Here is a 27,935-nt window from a genome sequence, read left to right as displayed (position 1 = left end):
TTTTGTATCACCCGACATTTTGGTCATAGGCCTTTATTAAAAGTACAAATGCATTGATTACTATATAACTAAGGTTTTACGAACATAAACATATGGCCAAAAAAGTCAAGAGAAATGACTTTATTCACTGGAGGTATTGTTTTCCATATAGGAATAATTTTACGAGGGGTGTCCCAAAAGTTTCCGGCCTGACTACGAAATGCAGCTCGCAACAAATCTTTTATTCCATCATTTTTGTACAGTCTCCCTTTAATTCAAAACATTTTTGTACAGTCTCCCTTTAATTCAAAACATTTTTGTCTCCCTTTAATTCAAAACATTTTTGTACAGTCTCCCTTTAATTCAAAACATTTTTGTACAGTCTCCCTTTAATTCAAATTTTTTTGGTCCACATTTGTAATTCTGATAAAAACCTTTCACAAAAAATACATCAAGAGAAAGAGATTCTAATTCATTTAAAGATATTTTTATATCCCTATGGATAGATAAGATCTATAGCATTTTGTATTAGATAATACGTCATAATATCTGAACCTAATATGAACTGATTCTATGGTTTGTTGTGCACAGCGAGAGTGAGGAAATCTTCGTAGTTGATCGTGATGGAGCCAGACATGTTCTTGTCGCGTTGTTTGAAGGCGTCGGTCAGTCCCTTGAGCATGACGCACGCCTGGATGAAGTTGTCGAGGGTGAGTGACCGGCGGCCGACCACGTCGAACCGGTAGATGATCATGTTGGAGAAGCCGACTGACAGGTTGTAACCCATCTGTCTGAAAGCTGAAAGAAACAAACACTGTATGATACACAGGGGTCTCGCTACATGTCTCTTAAAGACTAATTTCTAATTCGCCCCCCGCCATCTCTTAAAGACTAATTTCTAATACGCCCGCCATCCATTGGCAGCGATAGTAATGTCCGCCATCCGTTTATTTAGGCCACCATCCAAAATCACAAGTCATGCCATCGTCTTGAACTACCAGAGTAATCAGGTTCATCGTCGTTTACAAGACATTTTCAAAGTACTTGTACACTGTAAATCTTAGGTACCATCCCTTCCTATAAGTGGAACCAGCTCTACCGATTTCCTCCGTCCCTTTCCTGAATACTAGAGAGACCACTGATACAATGAGGTCAATTTAGATCTAATACCAACATAAAAAAACCCCCACAAAACACTACTAATAAAAAAATTACAAGCATTCTAAGAGTACTGCTAAGGCAATACATGTTCCACACCGGGCACAACAAATTTTCATATCTATTAAGTTCAAGGGCCATGGAAAATTAACACTTAATCTGTAACAGTATGTGATAAAGCGATATATATATATATTCATGTACAAAGTTTTATCTCAATATCTTCAGGCATTGCAAAAAAAAAAGAGTTTTAGCTTGGGATTTAGCTCAGTCGGTCGAGTGCTCGCTTGAGGTGCTTGCGTTGCAGGATCGAACCACCTCGGTGGATCCATTCAGCTGACAGGTTTTTTTTCTCTCATTCCAACCAGTGCACCACAACTGGACAAAGGCTGTGGTATGTGTTTTCTTGTCTGTGGAAAAGTGCATATAAAAGACCTCTTGCTGCATTAGAAAAAATTAAGTGGGTTTCCTCTGATGACTACGAGTCACAATTTCCAAATGTTTGACATCCTATAGCCAAAAATTAATTAACCAATGTGTTCCAGTGGGACAAATGAAGGGACGAACAGAAGGATGTAGATGAAACCTATAGTCCTCTCCAGTTGGATCGGTAGAGGACTAATAAAATAATTAGTATTCCTTACTGTAAGCTGTATCAGAGGTGCAGAAATGGCAAATATATAACTAGCCCGCCGGACCAGAACCAACTAAATAGTATTAGCCCACCAGAATTTTAACCAGTCTGCCAATCTATAGAACAATATATCATTAACAATAGTATAATATACACTGTGTTCACTTCAAATGTAATATATAGATATATTGACAACACATTATTAATAAGACTTGGTAAGTGATCAACATCACTTATCAAAAAAAAAAAGAAGAAAAAAAAAAGAAGAAGAGACTATCCTGAGTTTACAGACATTGTAAGATGTTTCTGACTGACACAAAGAAAGAAAGAAATGTTTTATTTAACGACGCACGCAACACATTTTATTTACGATTATATGGCATCAGACATAAGGTTAAGGACCACACAGATTTCGAGAGGAAACCAGCTGTCGCCACTACATGGGCTACTCTTTCTGATTAGCAGCAAGGGATCTTTTATTTGCGCTTCCTACAGGCAGGATAGCACAAACCATGGCCTTTGTCGAACCAGTTATGGATCACTGGTCGGTGCAAGTGGTTTACACCTACCCATTGAGCCTTGCGGAGCACTCACTCAGGGTTTGGAGTCGGTATCTGGATTAAAAATCCCATGCCTCGACTGGGATCCAAACCCAGTACCTACCAGCCTGTAGACCGATGACCTAACCATGACGCCACCGAGGCCGGTCTGACTGACAGAGGCTTTTCAGTGATTAAAATAACATATTAAATACATTTTCTTGTTTAGACATCAGTGTCTATATAAACAATGTATTTGTGGTCGTGAGCTAAAGTCTATAGCAAAATTTGATTTTGAATATATATATTTTTTCGTACGTACGAAATTATTGTAAGATTTCAAAATTGAAAACAAATATCTGATCATTCTTCTAGCCATAACACTAGACAAAAGTCCTTTCAAATAATGGTCACATACAATAATGAAGACATATCTCAATTTATCAGTAATAATACACTGAGGAATCTTTAGTTCAACAGCACAAACTGAAATGCTTAAAATAAAATTCACCTAGGAAATTTTGCCTAGTCAGGGGAGATAACTCATAAAATGTTTTTTTTCATGCACATGAAACTCGTATAAAAAATGAGTTACAAATATCCTCCTTTTCCAAGCAATTGATATACCAAAGGGCATGATAATTATGTGCGGTCTCATTTGTAGTAAAGTGCATATAAAAGATCTGTTGCTGGTATTCGGCGTGGATCCCCGTCAGTGGGCCCATTGAGCCATTTCTCATTCCAGCCAGTGCACCACGACTGGTATATCAGACTGTGGTATGTGCTATCCTGTCTGTGAGATCGTACATATAAAAGAACCCTTGCTGCTATTGGAAAAAGAGTAGCCCATGAAGTGGCGACAGCAGGTTTCCTCTCTCAATATCTGTGCGGTCTTTAACCATATATCCGACGCCATATAACCATAAATAAAAAGTTTGTCGTTAAATAAAAGATGTCCTTCCTTCATTTAAGCTATGGCTATTGGTGTGTACTGGCCTCGATGGTGTCATGGTTAAGCCATCGGCCATAAGATTGATAGGTATTGGGTTTGCAGCCCGGTACCGGCACCCACATAGAGGGAGTTTTAACGACTTCATGGGTAGGTGTAAGACCACTACAACCTCTTCTTTCTCACTAACCACTAACAACTAACCCACTGTACTGGCCAGACATCCCAGATAGCTGAGGTGCGTGCCCATGACAGTGTGCTTAAACCTTAATTGGATATAAGCATGGAAATAAGTTGATATGAAATACTGGTGTGTAAAATGTGGTTCACAGCTTGAGTGAGGAAATCTGCTGCTACCATAAGTAACTACGAATGAATACCAACAAGATATCTTTTATTTTCACTTCACTGCACATGAAATAGGAAATACCATGTCCTTAAATTTTAGTTTCTGATATGACGACCTCATTAAAGTTTTATGTCACTAAGGTCAACAACAGGCACTTTTCGCACCCTTTTTTAATCACAAAAAATTCTACAAACACATTCAGGTGCATTAGTAATGTTGAAACAAAAACATTTCAATAGCAATTTTGTATTGTAATTTTTCCATCATTCTTAAAATGGAAACGTTATGTACCCAGTTTATGGTTAATGTAATGAGATGCAAAGTGACCTCATCCAATTCAAAATTAGCTATATTATTACAATGCTTCGCCAAATTAAAATAAAAACTGGTCTACTAGCCTTGACCCCCTGTCAAAATTATATAACAAGCAGACAACGCTGTTTACAAGTCGGTTTTTTTTTTTTTCATACATGTAATTCTGGCTAAATATTCATTTTAAGTTTGAAAAGATGAAAGAAATAAAAAGTACCTTTTGTCAAATACAATCATATAAAAAAATTACAATTGTATATATTTATTGTGTACGAAGCATGTCACTTATTTGGGTTTTGCTTAACTTTAAGATTGCTAATATTTTATGATTTAAAGAACCTAATCTGAAAAAACAAAGGTGATTAATTCTACAGCCCACCACACCTGAGTTACATCGCGTTCTCTTAGAAAGCAATGAGGGGAGAAGTAGCCCAGTGGTGAAGCGCTCGCATGATGTGGTTTGTGATCGATCCCCGTCAGTGGGCCCATTGGGCTATTTCTCACTCCAGCCAGTGCACCACAACTGATACATCAATGGCCGTGGTATGTACTATCCTGTCTGTGCATATAAAAGATCCCTTGCTGCTAGTCGAAAAGAGTAGCCGTGGGATGGTGCATATAAAAGAAGCCTCGCTGCTAATTGAAAAGAGTAGCCCATAAAGTGGCGACAGTGGGTTTCTTCTCTCTCAATATCTGTGTAGTCCTTAACCATATGTCTGATGCCATATTACCGTAAATAAAATGTGTCGAGTGCGTCGTTAAATAAAACATTTCCTTCCTTCATTTAAGCTATGGCTATTGGTGTCCCCTGGCCTTGGTGGTGTTGTGGTTAAGCCATCGGACATAAGGCTGGTAGGTACTGGGTTCCATCGAGGCCGAGAACCAAAGGTGATTAACTCTACAGTCCACCGCACCTAAGCTACATCATGATCTCTTAGAAAGCACAGGGTCGGACCACAAAGATAGTGAGAGTGGAAACCTGCTGCCACCATGAAACGAGTGAGTACAAACCGCTCTGTAATTCCGGTGCCTCTATGGAGCCCGACTTGTTGCTGTCGAAGGTTTCAAACACTTGTCTCCACTGCTGAATATAGTTCCACAATGCATTGAACTCGGTGGCGTCAATCGTACCACTCATGTCACGGTCAAACATTGCTAAAAATAAAATCAGCACATATAATTCATATCGCCGAGATTTTATAGAAATTTAGTTCAAGTTGAATATTAATATATACTTATTGATTTGTTAACATTATGTGATGACCAATGTCAGAATAACATTTATCAAATGTACGTCAGTGGAGGAAAGACATCATCGTGAGCTAGCAGTGTTTTTTTTTCTTTCTTTTTTTGTAAAAGCCAGTAGCCCATTAAAAAGCACTAGCTCCGGGAGCTGGGTTAGCGGATCTGTCGAACTCTGTATCTCGGCAAAACATAGCTAAGGATAGCATGTGGAAACGGGCTTTCCTATACCTGTGGTTTCGCAAGAAGATTAATAGACAAAATTTAATGTTGTCAAAGTGTACTTTTAAGCCGAAAGTACGTGCTGATGCTTGTGCACATATTTACGTACATGGAAAAGGTACCATGTAACTGCACTGTATTGATAAACTCCTCAAAGAGACATTCCTGAGTTTGCTGCATTGTAAGATGTTTCCGACTACATATATTTTCTTGTTTAGAATATCAGTGTTTGTATATTCAATGTGTTTCTGGTCGTCTTAATATTTGTAAAAAAATCAAACTGGAATTTTGTCTTCAAATAATTTCGTATGTATGAAAAAAACTTTTTTTAGGAAATAAAATGAAATTTAACCTAGTACAAATATTAGAACGATCAGACACACGTTTAATATATGGCCACTAATATTTTATTCAAAAAAACTATATTTGAACTATCATTAAAAAGTCTCTGTTAGTCTTAAAAATTGCAGCAAAACTCAGGAATGTCCCTTTAATGGAAAGTGGGCCTAAAATAAAAATGTACCAAGTCTTGGGCAAACATTGTTAAATCTAAAATCTGTCTATAAAATACATATCTCGGCCAAACTTAAAATAAAAATAGAAATATACCATTCATGTCTTGGTTAAATATTACTAAAAATATATATATACTCTTCAAAAAAAGAAACGCAAAAGGGTACAAATGGGTTATAACTCCGATTTTATGTTTCCTACCGGTTCATGCTTTGTGAATATAAGGTCATTGTATGTCCCAAACACATTCCCACGGTTACATTCGATAAAACGCAGCTACTGTACAATAAAGTTCCAAAATGTGAATATTCGCAAAAACGCAGCCAAGTGCAAACCATGTCACCACTGCACGTGCGTTGTCTGCACGTGCAACATGAACACCGACAGTATAAAAGTGCAGGGTGTTCGCTTGCCTGGCCTCTGTATCTGGCCGACAGTTGACAATCCAGGACATGCCACGTCTCAGTGAACCGCAGAGAAACAATGCCATCGGCCGACTAGACGCAGGCGAATCCAGAACGGCCGTTGCCAGGGCATTCCATGTGTCCCCAAGCACCATCTCCAGACTGTGGGACCGTTACCAGCAACATGGATCAACACGTGACCTCCCTAGATCCGGTCGACCACGGGTCACTACCCCCGGGCAGGACCGCTACATCCGGGTACGCCACCTTCGGGAACGATTGACTACTGCCACCTCCACAGCCGCAGCAATACCAGGTTTGCGCAGGATATCCGACCAGACCGTACGGAACTGCCTACGTGAGGTAGGAATTCGTGCCAGACGTCCAGTTCGAGGTGTCATCTTAACACCACAACACCGTCGACTCTGACTGCAGTGGTGCCAGATTCATCGACAATGGCCTCAACTGCGATGGAGACAGGTGTGATTTAGTGACGAGTCCCGATTTCTGCTCCGACGTCATGATGGAAGATGTCGCGTGTATAGGCGTCGTGGAGAACGTTATGCGGCAAACTGCGTGCAGGAAGTGGACAGATTCGGCGGGGGTAGTGTCATGGTGTGGGCAGCCATCTCACACACTGGCAGAACTGACCTGGTCCATGTGCAGGGCAACCTGAATGCACAGGGCTACATTGACCAGATCCTCCGGCCACACATCGTTCCAGTTATGGCCAACGCCAACGCAGTGTTCCAACATGACAACGCCAGGCCTCACACAGCACGTCTCACAACGGCTTTCCTACAGAACAACAACATTAATGTCCTTCCTTGGCCATCGATATCACTGGATTTGAACCCAATTGAGCATCTATGGGACGAGTTGGACCGACGCCTCCGACAGCGACAACCACAGCCCCAGACCCTGCCCGAGCTGGCAGCAGCCTTGCAGGCCGAGTGGGCCACCATCCCCCGGGACGTCATCCGTACTCTGGTTGCTTCAATGGGCAGGCGGTGCCAGGCAGTTGTCAACACACGCGGAGGCCACACCCGGTATTGACTCCAGATGACCTTGACCTTGGTGGTGTGTCCTATCACTTACTCACAATGGACTAGAGTGAATTGTGAACAATCCTGCAACATTTGGTAATTATCGGACTCACCATTCAATAATTAAATCAATTCTCCAAATGTTACGACAATGTGGTTTTGCGTTTCTTCTTTTGAAGAGTATATATAAATCATTCATGTCTTGGTAAAATATTACTAAAAATATATATACATATATATATCATTCATGTCTTGGTAAAATATTACTAAAAATATATATACATATATATATCATTCATGTCTTGGTTAAATATTACTAAAAATATATATACATACATATATACCATTCATGCCTCGGACAAACATTGCTAAAAATATAATTAGTACATACAATTCTGGTCTCAGTACAACTATTGAAATAAAAAACTAAAATCAGGGCTTCTAGAATTATTATAAACATCCATGGGATCAGTAGAGGCACTGATTTTCCGTTTCATAATGTTACAAATTCCTTTTTTTTCCGTTTCAGTATTAAACAAATTCTGTTTTTGTTTCACTCACACACACACACAACACCGCAATTAATTGCTGGTATAAAATAAATAAATATGCAATAAGGCAAAACATGTCAGTAGTTTGTATTTATTTTTGGTTTAAATTTAAACATGAATACACCACGACACAGACTTCGGACATTTTCGGCTTTCTTTACGATATGATCGGGAAAATAATTACAAACGATCACACTATAAACCACTTCCCTTGTATAATTTATTTTGAACAAAGCCTGGCATACAATATGCAATTACTGCATTTCTTTGTGAGATCAGAAATATGGCAATGCCGCAAATGTTAAAAATTAATAAGCAAACATAACATAATATATCTTTCACTTGAGTAAATATCGGACAATTTTAGCTCACAATGCTCGTTTTTTCCCGTTAAATCGCCGGTAATAAGTGAAGACAACACGTCTGGTAAAACGTCTAGATACTCTACATTAAACATTTGGCGTAACATACAAAGGTACTAGTGTCGTAGCGTAGCACAGGCAGATGTCAGTGTCCATAGTTTCTAGTTCAAAAAATAAATTTTAATTACTCAAATGCGCTATTTAAAGTTAAATGTTTTGAAAAAAAATCGTGAATTCCGTTTCAGATAGGTATTTCCGCGATTCCGTTCGTGATTGTGGAAAATTAGTGCCTCTAGATTAGTGATTTAAAAACGTTACTAGCACAGGCACTTGACACAGATTAGTAATAGTAGGCCTATAGGCATACATGAATAAAATTCATTTGTTGTATATTGGTAAACTTGATATATTCAGACCTGTCAACCTTTAGTCAAGAGAAAGCAGGAGGTGTGTGTTGAAAAAGCAGGAGATTTTTTAAATTCACACAATTTAACCCAAAATCGCAAGATTTAAAAAAAACATTATTACAATAAGTTATATGAATACTATATAATGTCATATATACTTCTTAACCTTAGATCTTGGCATTAAAAAAAAAGTAAAAAAACCCCCAAAAAGTAAAAACATTTTAAAAAACCCAAAAAAAACACCATTATTTAATTTGATTGCAGAAAAAATAAAGTGAACGAAAAATGTGTAAGTATACAACATGATCTACTTTGATATTTTGCGTCTTCTGCTATACAGGGTTTTAACATGTAGTCGATTATTTAGTAAAAAAATTGATATTTGAGAAATAAGAAAATCGCACAAAAATGGCGAGTGACGTACCTTGTATCTTTTATATAGTAGGGATCGAAATTTTTTGTATATGTCAATACACGTTAAGTGGCAATAAATTTGTCATGTATGAAGAGAGTATGCGCAAAATATTGGGGAAATATATAAAATTTACCAATATACAACAAATTTAGAATTTTATTCATGTATACTAATCTGTGTCAAGTGCCTGTGGTTACTAGCCATTATTAAAAATTCACTAGCCTTATGTTAAGTAACTAAAATTTTACTAATAGCAATAATCGGATGTGTGACTTAAAGAAGGAGATGTAAATGTTGCAAATAACTAGTCATCGGGCCTGGCGATAGTAGTTATTTACTAGCCCAACATTGAATATCACAAGCCATGGGAGTGGGGCTACCACAATCTAGAAGCCCTGTCGGGCATGGCAATAGTAGTTATTTACTAGCCCAACATTGAATATCACAAGCCATGGGAGTGGGGCTACCACAATCTAGAAGCCCTGTCGGGCATGGCAATAGTAGTTATTTACTAGCCCAACATTGAATATCACAAGCCATGGGAGTGGGGCTACCACAATCTAGAAGCCCTGTCGGGCATGGCAATAGTAGTTATTTACTAGCCCAACATTGAATATCACAAGAAATGGGAGTGGGGCTACCACAATCTAGAAGCCCTGTCGGGCATGGCAATAGTAGTTATTTACTAGCCCAACATTGAATATCACTAGCCATGGGAGTGGGGCTACCACAATCTAGAAGCCCTGTCTGGCATGGCAATAGTAGTTATTTACTAGCCCAACATTGAATATCACTAGCCATGGGAGTGGGGCTACCACAATCTAGAAGCCCTGTCTGGCATGGCAATAGTAGTTATTTACTAGCCCAACATTGAATATCACTAGCCATGGGAATGGGGCTACCACAATCTAGAAGCCCTGTCTGGCATGGCAATAGTAGTTATTTACTAGCCCAACATTGAATATCACTAGCCATGGGAGTGGGGCTACCACAATCTAGAAGCCGTCTGGCATGGCAATAGTAGTTATTTACTAGCCCAACATTGAATATCACTAGCCATGGGAGTGGGGCTACCACAATCTAGAAGCCCTGTCTGGCATGGCAATAGTAGTTATTTACTAGCCCAACATTGAATATCACTAGCCATGGGAGTGGGGCTACCACAATCTAGAAGCCCTGTCGGGCATGGCAATAGTAGTTATTTACTAGCCCAACATTGAATATCACAAGCCATGGGAGTGGGGCTACCACAATCTAGAAGCCCTGTCGGGCATGGCAATAGTAGTTATTTACTAGCCCAACACTGAATATCACTAGCCATGGGAGTGGGGCTACCATAATCTAGAAGCCCTGTCTGGCATGGCAATAGTAGTTATTTACTAGCCCAACACTGAATATCACTAGCCATGGGAGTGGGGCTACCATAATCTAGAAGCCCTGTCTGGCATGGCAATAGTAGTTATTTACTAGCCCAACACTGAATATCACAAGCCATGGGAGTGGGGCTACCATAATCTAGAAGCCCTGTCGGGCATGGCAATAGTAGTTATTTACTAGCCCAACACTGAATATCACAAGCCATGGGAGGGGCTACCATAATCTAGAAGCCCTGTCGGGCATGGCAATAGTAGTTATTTACTAGCCCAACACTGAATATTACTAGCCATGGGAGTGGGGCTACCATAATCTAGAAGCCCTGTTGGGCATGGCAATAGTAGTTATTTACTAGCCCAACACTGAATATCACTAGCCATGGGAGTGGGGCTACCGTAATCTAGAAGCCCTGTCTGGCATGGCAATAGTAGTTATTTACTAGCCCAACATTGAATATCACTAGCCATGGGAGTGGGGCTACCATAATCTAGAAGCTCTGTCTGGCATGGCAATAGTAGTTATTTACTAGCCCAACATTGAATATCACTAGCCATGGGAGTGGGGCTACCATAATCTAGAAGCCCTGTCTGGCATGGCAATAGTAGTTATTTACTAGCCCAACATTGAATATCACTAGCCATGGGAGTGGGGCTACCATAATCTAGAAGCCCTGCTTGAATACATATCACTGCTCAGGACTGTGAAATTTCACTCAAGACAAAATATACCACAGTTATTAACCAGTGTGAAAACAAAATAAACCAGCTTGAATATGTATAAAACAAAATAAACTCAATAAAAATAATTAAAAGTAGGTCCAACATTGCCAAATATAACTCAGTTCACAACAGCTAAAAGTAAACAGTTCAAAATTTCTAAAAGAAAACGAAATGTGGTCTGCCATTTCCAAAACAAAATGAACTGGGTCTACCATGATCATAACAAAACAGAAGCTTGTTCAACATTGCTCAATCAAAACAAAACATGTGCTGTCACTTCTAAAACAAAATGAACTGGGTCTACCATGATCATAACAAAACAGAAGCTTGTTCAACATTGCTCAATCAAAACAAAACATGGTCCAAAAAGGATTATAATTTTAAGACTCCCATCATATGCGGTTATGTGGGATAGAAAAACTACACACAAGGTGGTGGAAATTTCAACCCAGAACGAGGCTTGTGACTACATATGATTGAGTCTTTCTTTCTCATCCATTCAGGGGCGAAACTTAGCCCAGTGTAAAACACTCGCTTGACGCGTTGTCGGTCTAGGATCGATCCCAGTCGGTGGGCCCATTGGGCTATTTCTTGTTCCAGCCAGTGCACCATGACTGGTATATCAAAGGCCGTGGTATGTGCTATCCTGTCTAAGGGATGGTGCATATAAAAGATCCTTTGCTATTAATTGAAAAATGTAGCAGGTTTCCTCTCTAAGGCTATATGTCAAAATTACCAAATGCTTGACATCCAATAGCCGATGATCAATAAATCAATATGCTCTAGTGGTGTTGTTAAACAAAACAATTTTTTTTTAACTCATCCATTCAATAAATAAACTATTATTTTAAACACAGACAAAGATGGCTGAAAAAGTGACTTCTTTATTTGACCTTTTTATCATAAATAAATGACACTTCTCATATTTGCCTTGTCTGTTTCATGTGTTAAATATAATTTTACACTACACATTAACAAGATAACTTTTATAATGAAGGTTTTAATAACAACATATTGATCTAAATGTGTTGTCTGATGACCTAAGACCACCAACTCACATTAAAGGGACATTCCTGAGTTTGCTGCATTGTAAGATGTTTCCGAGTAATAAAATATTTCTACGATCAAACTTACATATTAAATATATTTTCAGTGTTTCTTAATATTTGTAAGAAGCCCAAACTGGATTTTATCTTCAATAATTTTGTCCGCAAATTTTTTATTTATTTGAGGAAATAAAATGAAATTTAACCTCGTACAAATATTAGAATGATCACAAACACGTTTAATATACAACTGCTAATATTTTATGCAGAAAAATATATATTTAATATGTAATTACAATCGTTAAAAATTGCAGCAAACTCAGGAATGTCCCTTTAATATGATGTCATATATTACCAACGATGTAATACTCCCCATGTTAAACACAATTTAACAAGTTAGCATATGAAAGACAGATTTATTCCATATTGGCCGACATCATGGAATGGGTCTGTCTAGCATAGCAAAGGATGGGGGGAAAAACCTAACAACTCAGTGTAAGTCTAACACAAGACATGAATGAACATTGCCAAAACAAAACAAAATAAACATATACCATCAATGTCTGTGGCAAACATTCCTAAAAAAAAAACACACCAAAAAAAAACGGAAAAGCAAAAATAAAAAGGAAAAAGAATAAAAATGGGAAAGACATGTGTGATTAATTTACACAAACGTCACAGTGTGAAATTAAAACTAAATTCCAATGAATGAATGAATCAAATGAATGAATGAATAGACAACTTAATACAAACCAATAATAAGTAATTTGTTTCTGAAAGTATGAAAATAGTACAACTATCTGTGAATAATAGTTTTCAAAATAAAAGATAAACTTAACAGTAACCTATCATAAGCCATGTTTTCACAAGTATAATAATAATCAACCAATCCGTGAATAGTTTACAATATAATAATAAAGAGAAACTCACCAATCATAAGTCGACATGTTTCTGCGTTGAACTGTGTCCAGTTAGCATTGGTCAATGCCTGCTGTAACTCGATCGCTGTGATCTTGCCTGATCGATCGCGATCAACCGTCTGGAACCACTGGAACACCTGAGGATCCATCCCAGGTGGCGCTCCCCATCCACCTAGATATTAACACAATGTTAAAGGTGCAATCTCACACCACCACATTAAATATGAAATTAAAAAATACAACTAGTTTTAATTTAAACAAAATGTACTGTACATTTCCCTAGAAATTAAGCAAGGCATGGTAGACCAAACACTTTTGGGGCATTTTCACCATTTTCGGGGCACTTGTTTTTCAGTAAAAATACACAAAAAAATTAATTAAAATAAACATTAATGTAATTTATGTGCTTGCTTTAATAAATGAATGGCAAAAGATATAAAAGGCTTATTTTATTAATTAATAATACCTTTTGGGGTGTTTTATAAAGGCAATTTTAGAATTAATTACTGAAAAAGGCTTGTTTAATCTCAGGGCAGCATGGCGCTGATTGAGGCAAGATGGTGCTAGACTACTAAGGCATGGTGCTGCACCATGCTAAAACAAGCTAGGGAAAACACTATACATGTAGTGTGTTTTTGCCATCAACAGTTATCGTCAACTGCCTTCATATGTTTGTGTATGTGTGTGTGTGTTTGTTGTGTGTGTGTGTGTGTGTGTGTGTGTGTATGCATGTGTGTGCGAGATGAATTCTTAAAATGAATGAGCAAGCATGAAAGGTACAAGAAACTAACTAGTGGGACCAGCGGAATAACCCCCAGGAAATTTTGAAATATGGAATCCCTGAAATACCATTTTGCTGCCATTTCAGGAGAGTTATACATACTTAAAACATCAAAGTCAATAAACAATAAATTTCTATTACTTTAACCAGATTATTTTGCCCCTCTCCCCTAGCTACCGCCCTGCATCATCACTGGCGTAACAGCAGTGATGATTTATATATATTTATACATGTATTTATACATATGTATATGTATATGTATGTATGTATGTATGTATGTATGTATGTATGTATGTATGTATGTATGTAGGTACGTAAGTACGTACACACACATACATATATACACACACACATACACACGTGTGCGTCTACACTTTTTGGCACCTTCCTACACCCGTGATCATGATACCTTGAATAAAATGTTAGCTGCCGTTTAACACATGACCCTGACCTTGAGGTGGGGCTCCTCCAAACTGCTGCTGTGGTGCGCTGCCATACCCCGCAGGCTGCCCATAACCACCTGGCTGTGCTCCATAGGGTGGCTGTCCTCCTGGGGGTGGGTTCCCATAACCTCCTGGTTGTCCCGGTTGTCCTGGTTGTCCCGGTTGTCCTGGTTGTCCTGGGAAACCTGAGGCTCCACCGTATCCTCCAGGGGCACCCTGCTTAAAAAAGTAAAGTTTGTTTTATTTAACAACGCCACTAGAGCACACTGATTTTTTATCTTATCATCGGCTATTGGATGTCAAACATATGGCCATTCTGACACTGGTTTTTTTTAGAGGAAACCTGCTGTCGCCACATTGGCTACTCTTTTAAGGCAGGCAGCAAGGGATCGTTTATGTGAGCTTCCCACAGGCAGGATAGCACAAACCATGGCCTTTGTTGAACCAGTTATGGATCACTGGTCGATGCAAGTGGTTTACACCTACCCATTGAGCCTTGCGGAGCACTCACTCAGGGTTTGGAGTCGGTATCTGGATTAAAAATCCGATGCCTCGACTGGGATCCGAACCCAGTACCTACCAGCCTGTAGACCGATGGCCTAACCACAAATGCCACCGAGGCCGGTCCCTGCTTAAAAAGAAAAAATAAGTATTACAGGACTTGTGGAATTTTTATAAAATTCACTACCCAGGGGATCAGTGATTTAAAAAATTCACTAGCCCTACATTACTTTAAGTTATTCAATTTTACCAAATAATAGTAATAATCAGATTTATCACCTAAAGAGGGAGAGATAGAGCTTAAAAACTATAATACTTGGGGGGGGGGGGGGGGGGGGCAGGATATTCATATTTACAAAATAAGACAACTGCAACATTTGACAAATGTTTTTCACTAGCCGTCCAGTGTTTCTGCCAGAAAGAAATTTGTGGGTATGGTGCTATGGAATTGAATGCAACCACAGTCAACGGAGGATATGGAGGACCTCCCCAAGAAAGAAAATGGGTTAAGTTTAGTGTTAGGGTTAAGAAAATCATACAGTAATTATGAGTAACTATTTTTGTCAAAATATTATCTTAAAAAATAAAATCTGCCAAAAAATGTGGGTATGGTGCCATACCCGTTTTACCCTCTGACAGAAACCCTGCACATTGTGCATGGCAATAGTAGTTATTTACTAGCCCAACATTGAATATCACTAGCAATGGAAGTGGGGCTACCATAATCTAGAAGCCCTGGTATTACAGGCCTTGTGATTTGAAATATGCAGGCAGGCTAAAAACAGCTCGTCTAAACAAGTCATGTATGGGCTAGGCAGGCTGTTTTTAATGGACTGAGAACAAGTTCTATTGGGCAGATGTTCCCTAAAAATACGCAGACTGAGTTGTCTGTATTTCATAGCTATTCACTGAAATTCTCAAAGGCCATGGTATGTGCTATCCTGTCTGATATGGTGCATATATAAAAGATCCCTTTCTGCATTAAGAAAAATGCAGCTGGTTTCCTCTGATGGCTATGTGCCAGAATTACCAAATGTTTGCATCCAATAGCCGATGATTAATTAATCAATGTGCTCTAGTGGTGTCATTAAACAAAACAAACTTCTTCTTCATTGAAGTTCCCCATATCTTCTGCATGCTGAAATTATACTTATACAACATTCACTTATTTGCTCTGCATTATAAAAGTTACTAAATGAGTTCCAGATTTTTAAATTTTAATAAAATCAGGGAAACTCTTATTAAAGTTAAAAATAAAACAGAAAACTAATACTTTGTGTAGATATTAATAACAAAACAGGGATAATTTTAGTCAATGAAAAATTGATTAGCAACTACTTTTTAATGTTTTAAAATTGTATAACGATCTCTGAAACTTGAATTGTGAATTACGACACGATATTGAAACAAATTGTCCATGAAAATATAGTGTTGTATACAGCACTGGATGAACGAGTTATGTAAATTAGTGATGTGTGGTTGACTGTGGAATCAGTTTGGTTTCGGTTGCATAAAAACTCCTGGAAACCACAACCGTGAAGATAGAAAAACACTGTTTTCCAAACTTGCATTTTTTTAGTTCCACTTGTCTGAATTATCTACAAAGAAAGGCACGAGGAACAAGAAACCCAGACACAGTTCCATGACAGTATTGGGGTCCTGAACACCAGACTGCTTTTAATGACTTGAAGACCACACTTTGAACTCCACCTGTCGGGTTATGCCAACTACACCCTCCCATTTGAACTTCACACAGATGCCAGTGGTGAGGGACTGGGTGCTGTTCTATACCAAGACCATGATGGGGTGAAACAAGTTACGTCCTAACAACTGCCAAGCTGGATGTGACAGGACATTGATGGTTAGCAGCTCTGGCATTGTACATACACTTTATCAGTAACCAAATTCCATGACTTTCCATGACTGTTTAAAGGCATTTTCCATGACCTTTTAATTTTTTTAATTTTTTTACAATCCTTGACTAAATCTATATAGGTATTCTACTGTATTAGGCCACTCCAATTTGATTCGTTGGTTTACAGGCAATCCCTTTCAAAATGGCAGAATGGAGGAAATTTAAATGACTTTCAGATTGTTTTCACTGGGATTTATTGACATCTCTCCAGAGGTGGGAATAAAAAACCTTAAAATTACAAAACTCATTAATTATTTATTGATATACATGTGCATTATTTAAACCATATGTTTTTATAACTGTTTCATGCATTCATTCTGACATCAAATGTATCCATTTTTATTCATACCATCTGATATTTTAGATAATAATATTTTTTAAAATTAATAATAAAGATTATTATACATTCTGTTTTTTTAACAAAAATAAATAAATACAAAAATAAATAAAGTAGGAAATTGTTCTTGGCACTTTAATTTAAATGCAGTTTGTTTTTGCTGGCAGACTATTATTAAAATATACATTTATGTTTTACATGCATCAAGTGACTTCAGTAAAGTAAATAATGTTGCTACTTTGCTTTGTTCAATATGATGAAAAACATATAAAAGTTATGCTGATCTTTTGTACTATGAAAATGATTGTTTAGATAGATTTTCATTTTCCATGACCAATATAAAAATTCCATGACTTTCCAGGCCTGGAAAATTACATTTACAAATTCCATGATGTTCCAGGATTTCCATGACCCCCATGACCCGTACAAACCCTGTTGTATGATTTTAATATCCAGTACAGGCCAGGTAAATGTAACGCTGATGCAGATGCCCTGTCAAGAATTCCTGGAATCCACTCAACTGAGATCAGCAACATCACCAATGATTCTGTTAAAGCTGTGTGTGCTGTTAGCCAGGTTCCCAACTATTTGGAAACACTCTGCTTGTCAACAAAACCTCTGGATGATGTTCATGAAATTAATATTAACAGCATGTCATTCAGAGATTGGAGATCAGCACAGATGAGGGATCCTATCAATGGCCTGTGCACAAGAGCTTTCACTTATGGACAGAGACCATCCACGGGTGCAGAAAAGTCATTCAGAGATTGGAGATCAGCACAGATGAGGGATCCTATCAATGGCCTGTTCACAAGAGCTTTCACTTATGGACAGAGACCATCCACGGGTGCAGAAAAGTCATTCAGAGATTGGAGATCAGCACAGATGAGGGATCCTATCAATGGCCTGTGCACAAGAGCTTTCACTTATGGACAGAGACCATCCACGGGTGCAGAAAAGTCATTCAGAGATTGGAGATCAGCACAGATGAGGGATCCTATCAATGGCCTGTTTACAAGAGCTTTCACTTATGGACAGAGACCATCCACGGGTGCAGAAATGGAAAATATTTAACTAGCCCGCCAGACCAAAACAAACTAAAATTTACTAGCCCGCCAGAATTTCTAACAGTCCACCAGTCTATAGAACAATATATTATTAACAATATTATAATATACAGTGTCTTCACTTCAACTGATATAATATGTATTGACAAAACATTATGAATAACACTTGATAAGTGATCAACATCACGTGGCAAACAAAGTAAAAAAGACAGATAAACTGTCGGGCTGGTAGTTGCATTTTTTAACTCATCCGTCAGAATTTTTACTCGCATTTGGCGAGAGTACTTTCTGCAGCCCTGCCATCTCAGCAGTCATCAACACTGTTTAGAGAAGTTAATCATTTGTTGTTGGAAAGAGGAGTTCTCTGTCGCAGAACAGTGGTCAACGGGGATCAGAGGAAACAGCTTGTTCTTCCGACAGAATACAGAAAGACTGCTCTACAAGGTCTTCATAACGATGCAGGACATCAGGGACGGGACAGGACATTGTCACGTTTACAGAAAAGGTTTTTACTTCCCTAGAATGTCCAAGGCAGTTGAAGATTGGATAAATGGATGTGGAAGATGTCTAATTTCATTTCAACTTATTTTCGTGCTTATATCCAACTAAGGTTCAAGCACGCTGTCCTGGGCACACACCTCAGCTATCTGTCCAGTACAGTGGGTTAGTTGTTTAGTGGTTAGTGAGAGAGAAGAGGGTGTAGTGGCCTTACACCTACCCACTGAGCCCTTAAGAACTCGCTCTGGGTTGGAGCCAGTACCTGACTGCGATCTCTGTACCTACCAGCCTGTAGTCCGATGGCTTAACCACTGCGCCTGGTGGAAGATGTCTAAGGTGGATATCTAATATCAACATCCGTGCACCATTGGTTAACATTTCAACTAGTTACTCAACCAATGGAGTTGGTGTGTATAGACTACCTGACCTTGGAGACATAAAAAAGAGGATTCCAGAACATCTTGGTGATAACAGACCATTTCACTCCTTATGCCCAGGCTATTCCAACCAGGAACCAGACTGCAAGAACAACAGCAGAAGCTCTCTTCAATAACTTCTTTATTCACTATGGATTTCCACTTCGACTTCATTCTGATCAGTGAGCACATTTTGAGAGCCAACTTATCAAGCAACTGTGTGCAGTAGCGGACATAACGAAGTCCAGGGCGACACCATACCACCCTATGGGAAATGGCATGACTGAACGGTTCAATCGAACTCTGCTCTGTATGCTAGGTACACTGGATCTGGATAAGAAGAAAGACTGGAAGTCATACATCTCACCCCTTGTCCATGCATATAACAGCATTAAATAAATGAATGTGTCAAATATGTGTCAAGTAGCACAAAGACTACTTCATCCGTCCTGCACCGCCTGTAGGATGACTGCTACTCTCACAGGACTGGCTTAACAGTATGAAACGGACTGCAATGTCCCAATCACCTCGCCAAGTCAAAAAGATATATTGTTTTAGTGATTTCCCTAGAAATTAGGCAAAGCATGGTAGACCAAACACTTTTGGGGCATTTTCACCATTTTCAGGGCACTTGTTTTTCATTATAAATACACAAAAATTAATCGAAATAAACATTAATGTAATTTATGTGCTTGCGTTAATAAATGAATGGCAAAAGATATAAAATACATATTTTATGTAATAGTTAGAGGACTAACTAAGGTAGTGTCGCACGAGAAAACGCTCGGCTAACGCCTTGCCTTTGTCTCGTGCGACACTACCTTTATACGCCGATAAAGTATGGTTACGAGTTCTCCAACTGTCTTAGAGCAGAGCCAAAATCTCGAGCTGTTCGGTGATTCAAGAGGTACACGAAGTGTACACTTTATATAAACTGCACAGTTCGTGAATCTGCAACTTGTACGTGCAAATAACATAACAACAGCTATATATAAGAAACTAAAATTTTGAACTTTTTTTTATTTCTGGCTGTTGAACAACATGGACAGTGATGATGATATTTGGTTGACACAGGCAAGTGAGGCTAGCGAATGTTCTTTATCTCACACCGATTTATCACAAACACTAGATACGTTTGAACGAATTCAAAATCTAAATCTCCCCCAAATGCTAGATTTGCTTTATGTAACCAAAAAGGAATTGAAAACATAGTAGATAAAAGAATTCCCCAGAAAACAAAGGAAAACACAAAGTGGGGGTATTCCATTTGGGTGGAATGGACGAAATCCAAAAGCAGGAGTCTTACTGGTGACGAACTTTATTCATCTGTCCCTCTTGATTTCGTTGAAATATCGCCACAAGAATTAAATTATTGGCTTCAGTTTTTCTTCGTTGAGATTAGAAAACAAAATGGAGAAAAATACTCCCCGCGCACGTTGTGTGTGCTATTCTTCGGCACATGAAAGAAAACAGTGCGAGAATGGATTTATATTTTCTAAATGATCAGGATGAAAGATTCCAAAAATCATGGGTAGTTCTGGATTCCGTAATGAAGGAACTTCATGTACAGGGGTTAGGGGCAGATGTGAAAAGGGCATGTGCGGTTTCTAGTGAAGATGAAACATTGCTGTGGGATCGTGAAGTAATAAATTTCAATTGTGCAAAAGGTTTATCATATGGTGTATTTTTTTTACACATGCAAATGTTTTGGATTGAGAGGTAGGGATGAACACCGAACTCTCGACGCTTCTCAGTTAAAAATAGGAAAAGACGAGGAAAGTTGGTATGTACTGTTTTTGGGTAGGGAAAGCAAAAATCAGAAAAATGGCATAAGACAAAGACATGTTGAAAATAAAAATATCAAACAAAGAGTTAATCTAGCAGACCCTAACAAATGCATTGTTAGATTATTTGATACTTATCTCCTACACATCTCTCCAGCTGGACCATTTTATAAGCGCCCACTTGCTCCATCAGCCAACGAACAGATTCGTTTCAGCAGCCAGACAATAAGCATTCACACTCTAGCCAACAATATGAATCGAATGTTCACAGCAGCTGGACTGCCAAATAAATACACAAACCATTCTGGAAAGGTAAGTGTTTTTACTTTACTTTTGCTATTTTATGGTCATAATATCTGAGTGAACCGGTCTCGGTGGCGCAGTGGTTAAGCCAGGCTGGTAGGTACTGGGTTCACACCCCGGTACCGGCTCCCACCAAGAGCAGGTTTTTAAAGACTCAATGGGTAGGTGTAAGGCCACTACACCCTCCTTTCTCTCATTAACAATCTCACTAACATCTACTAACAACCACTGTCATGACCAGACAGCCCAGATAGCTGAGGTGTGTGCTCATGACAGCGTGCTCGAACCTTAATTGGATATAAGCACGAAAATAAAGTTGAAATGAAATATCTGAGTTCCCGTTTACAAGGGAATTAATCCATTTACGGGGAAGGATACACCTCCATGTTAGAGCAGTCACCTGATGTGCTTTTGTTTTCATATTTGAACCTCTTCCCCACAACTCTTATAACAAAGACCACAATATGAGGTATTCTTTTTCATCAAAAAGGTATAGCTCATGTGGGGATAGCAAGTTTCTTTTCTAGCTATACCATGTCAAAATAACCATGTTTAATCATGTGTTCACAAATACCCATTTCCAGTAAAGCCATATTAATTGATATAACGCATACAATATAAGTCATTCATTTTCTTTCAGGTAACCACGGCAACCACTTTGTTCAATGAAGGTTTAGAGAAGGACTTGGTAAAATCTCGCACAGGACACTGATCAGATGCAGTGTTGTTTTATAGACAACCGAACAATGGGACACTGAAAAGCATTTCAGACATACTGCAGCCACCGACGTCGTCAAAACTCCAAAAATCGGTATGTGTAAAGTATGGTCTTCTTAGCAATTGAAAGTCAATTCCCGTTTTATTTTTGTCTTTTATCGATAAACCTTGGTTTTATATTTCCTGGATTAGTTTCTGGGTTGTTTTAAAAGGTCACTTTCTGATATGTGTTAGTGTGTACATTGTGATATATAGAGGATACTCCCCGAGTGTTTTGTGATATCATAATTTATCAGGACGAGTTAATAAAAGTATAAAAAATGTGAGGCTTGCCGAGGATTTTTATATTTTTATCAACGAGTGGTGATAAATTATGATATCACAAAACACGAGGGGAGTATTTCTTTAATCATCCATTATCATTCTGTCTACTTTTGATCATTATTATTAATAAACATTTTAATGAAAATGAATGTTTGCCATGTTTTGGTTAATGTTATGACATCATGTAGGATGCGATGTTCCCTGGTAACGCAGGCTGTAGACCAATCAAGATTATAAGATGCGATATCTCCTAGGAGGAAATCACAGGAGAATATTCAAAATTATAATGCCAGCTATATCTCCTGCAAAAGCCTGTAATGGATGATAATATGCAAAGATGGGCGCTGAATTTTTAACACGTCGTATCCCCTCCCAAGATAAAACATTGAATCTGGCCACAAAAGGTGTAAAGCAATGAAAACAAAACTGTTGTTGTTTCAGGATGAAAATGCAAGTGTCGATAAAGCTGTGGATGGAAAATCAGCAGGAAAGAACACAACAGCTCAATGTCAACACGGGCGACGTCCAAATCACAATAAAGCTATAAACTACATGCATATTCAGAATAAAATCTTATTAACCGATTTATTTGTCCTCTTTAAAAAAAAATGTATATTTCAGTGAAGTAATAGTTATGACTGCACATGCAGTAATACCGCTTATAAAGTGAATGTCTGAAGTACTTTATCGAGATATAAATGTACTTCACGTGACCAAATATGAAGCTCCCATTGGCCTAGAAATTCAGCTGTGCTCTAATAATTAATAATACCTTTTTTGGTGTTTTATAAAGGCAATTTTAGAATTAATTATTGAAAAAGGCTTTTTAAATCACAGGACAGCATAGTGCTGATTAAGGCAAGATGGTGCTAGACTATTGAGGCATGGTGCTGCACCATGGTAAAACAAGCTAGGGAAAACACTATGCTTAATATGACATTTAAAATCACTAATGTGTAAGTCACAAAGAATATATTTATAAATGTCGTCAACTTAAACTGCTGTAAAGAACGTTATTTCTATGGGCAGTTCAGCACATTTTGTTTTACATCCTGGTATAACAGACCTGTCACTTCGTGTCCTACTTCACTAGATTGGGTCATTTCTAAATAATAAAATGCTAGGTTTTAAGAAAAAAAAATATTCTGAAGGGCAGGGTGTGCACTTTACGGTCACCTGATCACCCATGGCGAGTGAAAATAGTGTCAGGCAAGTCAAAACCTTATCACGTGTCGCCCACCTGGCGACCGAAAATTTCCGCATACTGTATTATGTATAGAAATGCAAATAACTAATGTTTGTAAGCGATTGGAAAGTTATTATTTGTATTTATTGTTTTCAACTGGTTTCCTATTAGTATGTGTGCAACCAAACCCATACAGGACATAATATTAATAGCGACCACTTCCCCAGTCTATCGAATAGTCTAAAACCATTCGGAATGCCTCGGCCGGTTTTGATTATGTATTCAGAAAACCGTGGCAACATAAATGTGTTAGTAGGTTCAATTGGAACACTTCGGCCATGTCCATCTTTATTTTCCACTTAGTTACAATCGGAACAACTTGTTACATTCCGCTACACTATGTTTCGTAGAAAGATTTTGTTTACGAGCTTGTGTTGAAATGTTTTCGTTTCTTATGGAATATACTGAGTCTACTATACCAAACACCCAATCGTCACCGCGAACGATGTCAACAACAGCTATCATTGTCTGTGCATGTGTGAACATTCCTAGTCTGGAGCTCGTCGCGGTAAGACGTGTTTGTGCACACTGCACGTGCTTTCGCAGCTCGACTTGGGGATCCTTCACTTTTGTTGTTTTTATCAGCGAAGTGAAGTTTTCTACTGGGATGTATACGGCCATTGGAAATGATTGAACGCTGGAACGCTTCGTCTGACTATGTTGACTTGTTTTTTTCATGACTCGTATGACGGCCATTCTGCAGAACGCCATGGTTGTTCGCATTTAGTCTCTACATGCCAGAGCCTGTCCTAGCAGCGCTGGAAGATTGACTGCCCCACTCTAAGAAGAAATAGGAAGCGGGGTCGGCCCCTACTACTCTTTTCTAGACTTTACTTTGTTTTGTTTTATTGTGATACCATCTCGTATCCTCCGGAGTCAGGCCCGTCCGCACCACTATACCAACCCATGGCGACTGGACTATACCCTAGTCTGATTCAGATGGATCCGGCTTCTCAAGATCTGTATTTTAGCACAGCACTACACCTTCAATTTTTTTTAAAAATTATATTAACTTTTTACTAATTGCTATTTTGTGTTGTTGTGAGTGACCTGTCAACAAACGAGTTGTTGTTTGTTCAATCTTTTTGCATGTGCCTACATCCACAGAATGTGTTGCATACACGTAATACCGTTATTTAATTATGTTCTAACTTGGTCCAAAATGTAATAGTATTTATTGGTTAAAACTTTTAATCTGCCCTCGTAGTGTGTAGATTTCTAAACAGTCAGGTTTTGTAATTAGTTCTCGTTTGATATTGGCTCACATTAACAAATGACACTAGCTCACATTATTGTATGATATTAACACAATATTCTACTACGTTATTATAGTTATTTACTTTGTATGATTTAGAAATATTGTTATCGTTATTATCCGTTTTATAATTAAATAGTGAGTATGCCTTTAACTTGTGTTGTGTGTTTATTTCCCTAGTGGATGTGATTATTGTTTGTATAGACTGGTGTCAGGTTAGAGGGTTTTAAAATTACTCATCATATGACCGTAAAAACACCGTATTCATTCCAAGACCGAGCCTTGGTAAAACATTCCAGATGTTTGATTGTGTGGGTCCCGTGACAACATAATTATAATTGTAATAAAACTAAAACAAGTTCAGTTTTCTTCTTATATGTTGTTATTATTGTTTGTATTATATGATAACATGTTTTTAAAGTGCAATTTAAGTTGGTTTTTTTGTTAACAAAATTCAGTTGCAGGCCATTCAAAAGTTGTACGGGCGAGTCAAAGTGTTGCAGTGAGTGTCCCGATTGGCCAGTCAAAAAAAATCCCAAGTGCATACCCTGGAAGGGCACAGTGGCAAACCAAGTATGGCAACACAGCATATTTCTTGCCGATGACACCGTAAGATTTTAGGGGGGCACCCATGGCAATTGCTGTCAGTGCTGTGGTGAAATTCGAACCCTGACTTTAATGCCAGTTTAGTGCACCGGGCACATTAAGGCAATACTTTTCTTAACGTGCACGGTGAGTTACTTCCCTAGAGCTATTTAGCAAATTTAAAATCGTGGGATACTTTTTAAGGTTGTCGCTGAAGATTTATTTCATTAATAATGATGCAAGTACTTCAATTGGGATTTTGTGAGAACGCTAGGTTATACATTTTTGGTATGTGCCCATTTGTTGCATTATTTCGGTTGAAACATGGTGCCCCAAGTTTTGAATACCAGCTATATTGCATTATTTCGGTTGAAACATGGTGCCGCAAGTTTTGAAAACCAGCTATATTAAAGGTATTTAAAAGGGACATACCCTAGTTTTTAAACACTAATACATATTTTTTAACTATAATAACCGTTTTTGCTAACTTAAATTGTATTTTGCTTAAGTATGCTTAGGAAGTTGTCATGTTATCAGTGTTTTTAACAAATTAAAATTCAATTCCTTTTTCAATGGTTAATCAAGTTTCAATATATTTATTGCTAAGGCCGGGTTTATCAATAATTATATCATTCACCTGTTTTCGTGTATAAAAACGCAAAGTAGGTCATCCTTGTTGATATTAAGATTGTTAAAACCAGTCTAAAAACACCTTTCCCGCATTTTTAAAATCATAGTAAACAGTATAAATGTAATTATTTTTGTTCGGTTATTTTTATTTAAACTGAAAAGGAAAACACAGACAAATGCAAACAAAACGAAAATTTTACACCTTAATTGACAGTCATTCCAGTTCACAATTGTCACATTGTTATAAAAAAATAAAAGCGAAATAAGATCCATGTGTGTGCACAATCTACCTGAGAAAAATAAAATCCATGTAGGCATCTTAGCCATGCATGATAATGAAAATGTATGCATCTGCAGTACTGTGCCACTCAAGAAAACGATTCCGAAACTGATCATGAGATGGGTCATAGTTGATCATTAATTTTCATAGTAATATTTTTAACAAGACAAAATAAAAAAGAATTAAAATAATTCTGGGAAAATAGTGTAGCGTTTATGGGCTAAAAGTGAGGTCATGGGCGGTTTATAAATAACGGGGTCAACGATCCACATCTATTGCGCCGAATCACCGGACATGCCATGATGATCATGAAATCGTTTTGGATACAAGTGGGTGCCTATATAATATATTTATGCACCATTTTAAAAAATTTATTTACTACAGACATAAAACAATTTGTAGAGTATTTCAGATTATGCACTGCTTCATTGGTGAGAGACACATTTTATTAAGTATTTCACAGTGTTCACATAGAAAATGGTCCTTGAATGCTTAGGTGCGCTGATACACCGGACAGCACTGTACAGTGTACCAGTTGATCACTGGGTGGGACAGGAAACGTCCTCATCAAATTAATTCACTGAAATAGTTGGAATCCTTTAAACAGTAATATCAATTGACCCCATATTTAATTATTAAACAATTTTTTTCAAAAGAAACACCTTCTCTAACTAACATTCCTTGTATTTAACAATTTAATTTTAAAGAATTTAACAACTTAACAAGGAAGAAGATTCAACCCCATTGTCATTATTTACTTACTTTTAAAACCACACAAATGACACTAATGCGAATTTTGTTTGCCAGATGGAGAGAACATTCCCTGGTAAATATTTAAGAGTACAATTACACAAGAGCTAGCTATTTGTCACGGTTATACTTTCACTTTTTACCTGTGGTTGACCGTAGCCGCCGTAAGACATTATAATTCTGCTGTGTTGTACTTTCCGCCTGTTTGAAGCGCATTCGCCAAAAAGAGTTCAGGGCCCCGTTTTACGAAGCGATTTTAGCGCTAAGATCACCGTAAGTGCATACAGTAGCAATGCATTTAAGGTGATCTTAGCACTAAGATTGCTTTATAAAACAGGGCCCAGGAATTTTACGATGTGCATGTAGACATGCGTCGTATCACCGAATCAGTCACTTCGTACCCAAGTCATATCGTACCATCCATTTCGTACCATGCTGCCTGATCATTTCGCTTTCCAGACGGTTCGTCCACTGGACAATTCGTCCACAGACAATTCGTCCACTCACCTCGGATAATTCGTCCACTCGATGACTGCATTTTTTTCAAACATATTAATAGTTATTTCTTTGACATTGTAATCGTTTCTTAACATTATTTTGTGGTATACTATAACCAAAAAAGTAAAATAGAGTTAGAATTCAATATTACTATCCAGTTTTTATTAACTGTTTGTATTCATTATCATGCGGATGATTCGTCCACGGACGATTCGTCCACTCGCTCGTACACGATGTGGTAAATAGGTAATGCAAGCCTCCGCGTCGGAAGACTTTATTACCCCCACCCCACCCCCCGTCATGTTCTCCTTCAATGGCGTAAATTCTATCCACTGTACCCTCCCTCGTCACGTTATCCCCATATGCCTAATAACCTCGAAATAAAATAAAAACTTTGTTGTCTTCAATTCCAATTTAATTAAATGTACATTAAAAAACAATTCAACAAAACAACAAATGTCATT

General features: G+C 38.0%; 1 protein-coding gene across 3 annotated transcripts; it reads right to left on the bottom strand.

Annotated features, from left to right (window-relative positions):
• On the bottom strand, positions 1-27,225 carry LOC121377230 (peflin-like). Of its 3 annotated transcripts, none has more exons than XM_041505138.1 (6): positions 27,117-27,225; positions 14,374-14,584; positions 13,152-13,313; positions 12,776-12,799; positions 4,932-5,075; positions 1-777 (listed from the first exon to the last, which is right to left on the bottom strand). In XM_041505138.1, the coding sequence occupies exons 1-6, from the start codon at positions 27,144-27,146 to the stop codon at positions 551-553; spliced, it is 798 nt and encodes a 265-aa protein (XP_041361072.1). In that variant the 5' UTR covers positions 27,147-27,225; the 3' UTR covers positions 1-550. The 3 variants fall into 3 exon arrangements, with proteins under 3 accessions (XP_041361072.1, XP_041361073.1, XP_041361074.1); XM_041505139.1 differs by having other exon boundaries at positions 14,374-14,581; positions 27,117-27,177; XM_041505140.1 differs by lacking the exon at positions 12,776-12,799 and having other exon boundaries at positions 27,117-27,223.
• Between the last annotated feature and the right edge of the window lie 710 nt (positions 27,226-27,935).

This window comes from Gigantopelta aegis, chromosome 7, assembly GCF_016097555.1.
Source record: "Gigantopelta aegis isolate Gae_Host chromosome 7, Gae_host_genome, whole genome shotgun sequence".
Taxonomy (NCBI): domain Eukaryota; kingdom Metazoa; phylum Mollusca; class Gastropoda; order Neomphalida; family Peltospiridae; genus Gigantopelta; species Gigantopelta aegis.
This window is presented reverse-complemented; position numbering and strand designations above follow the sequence as displayed.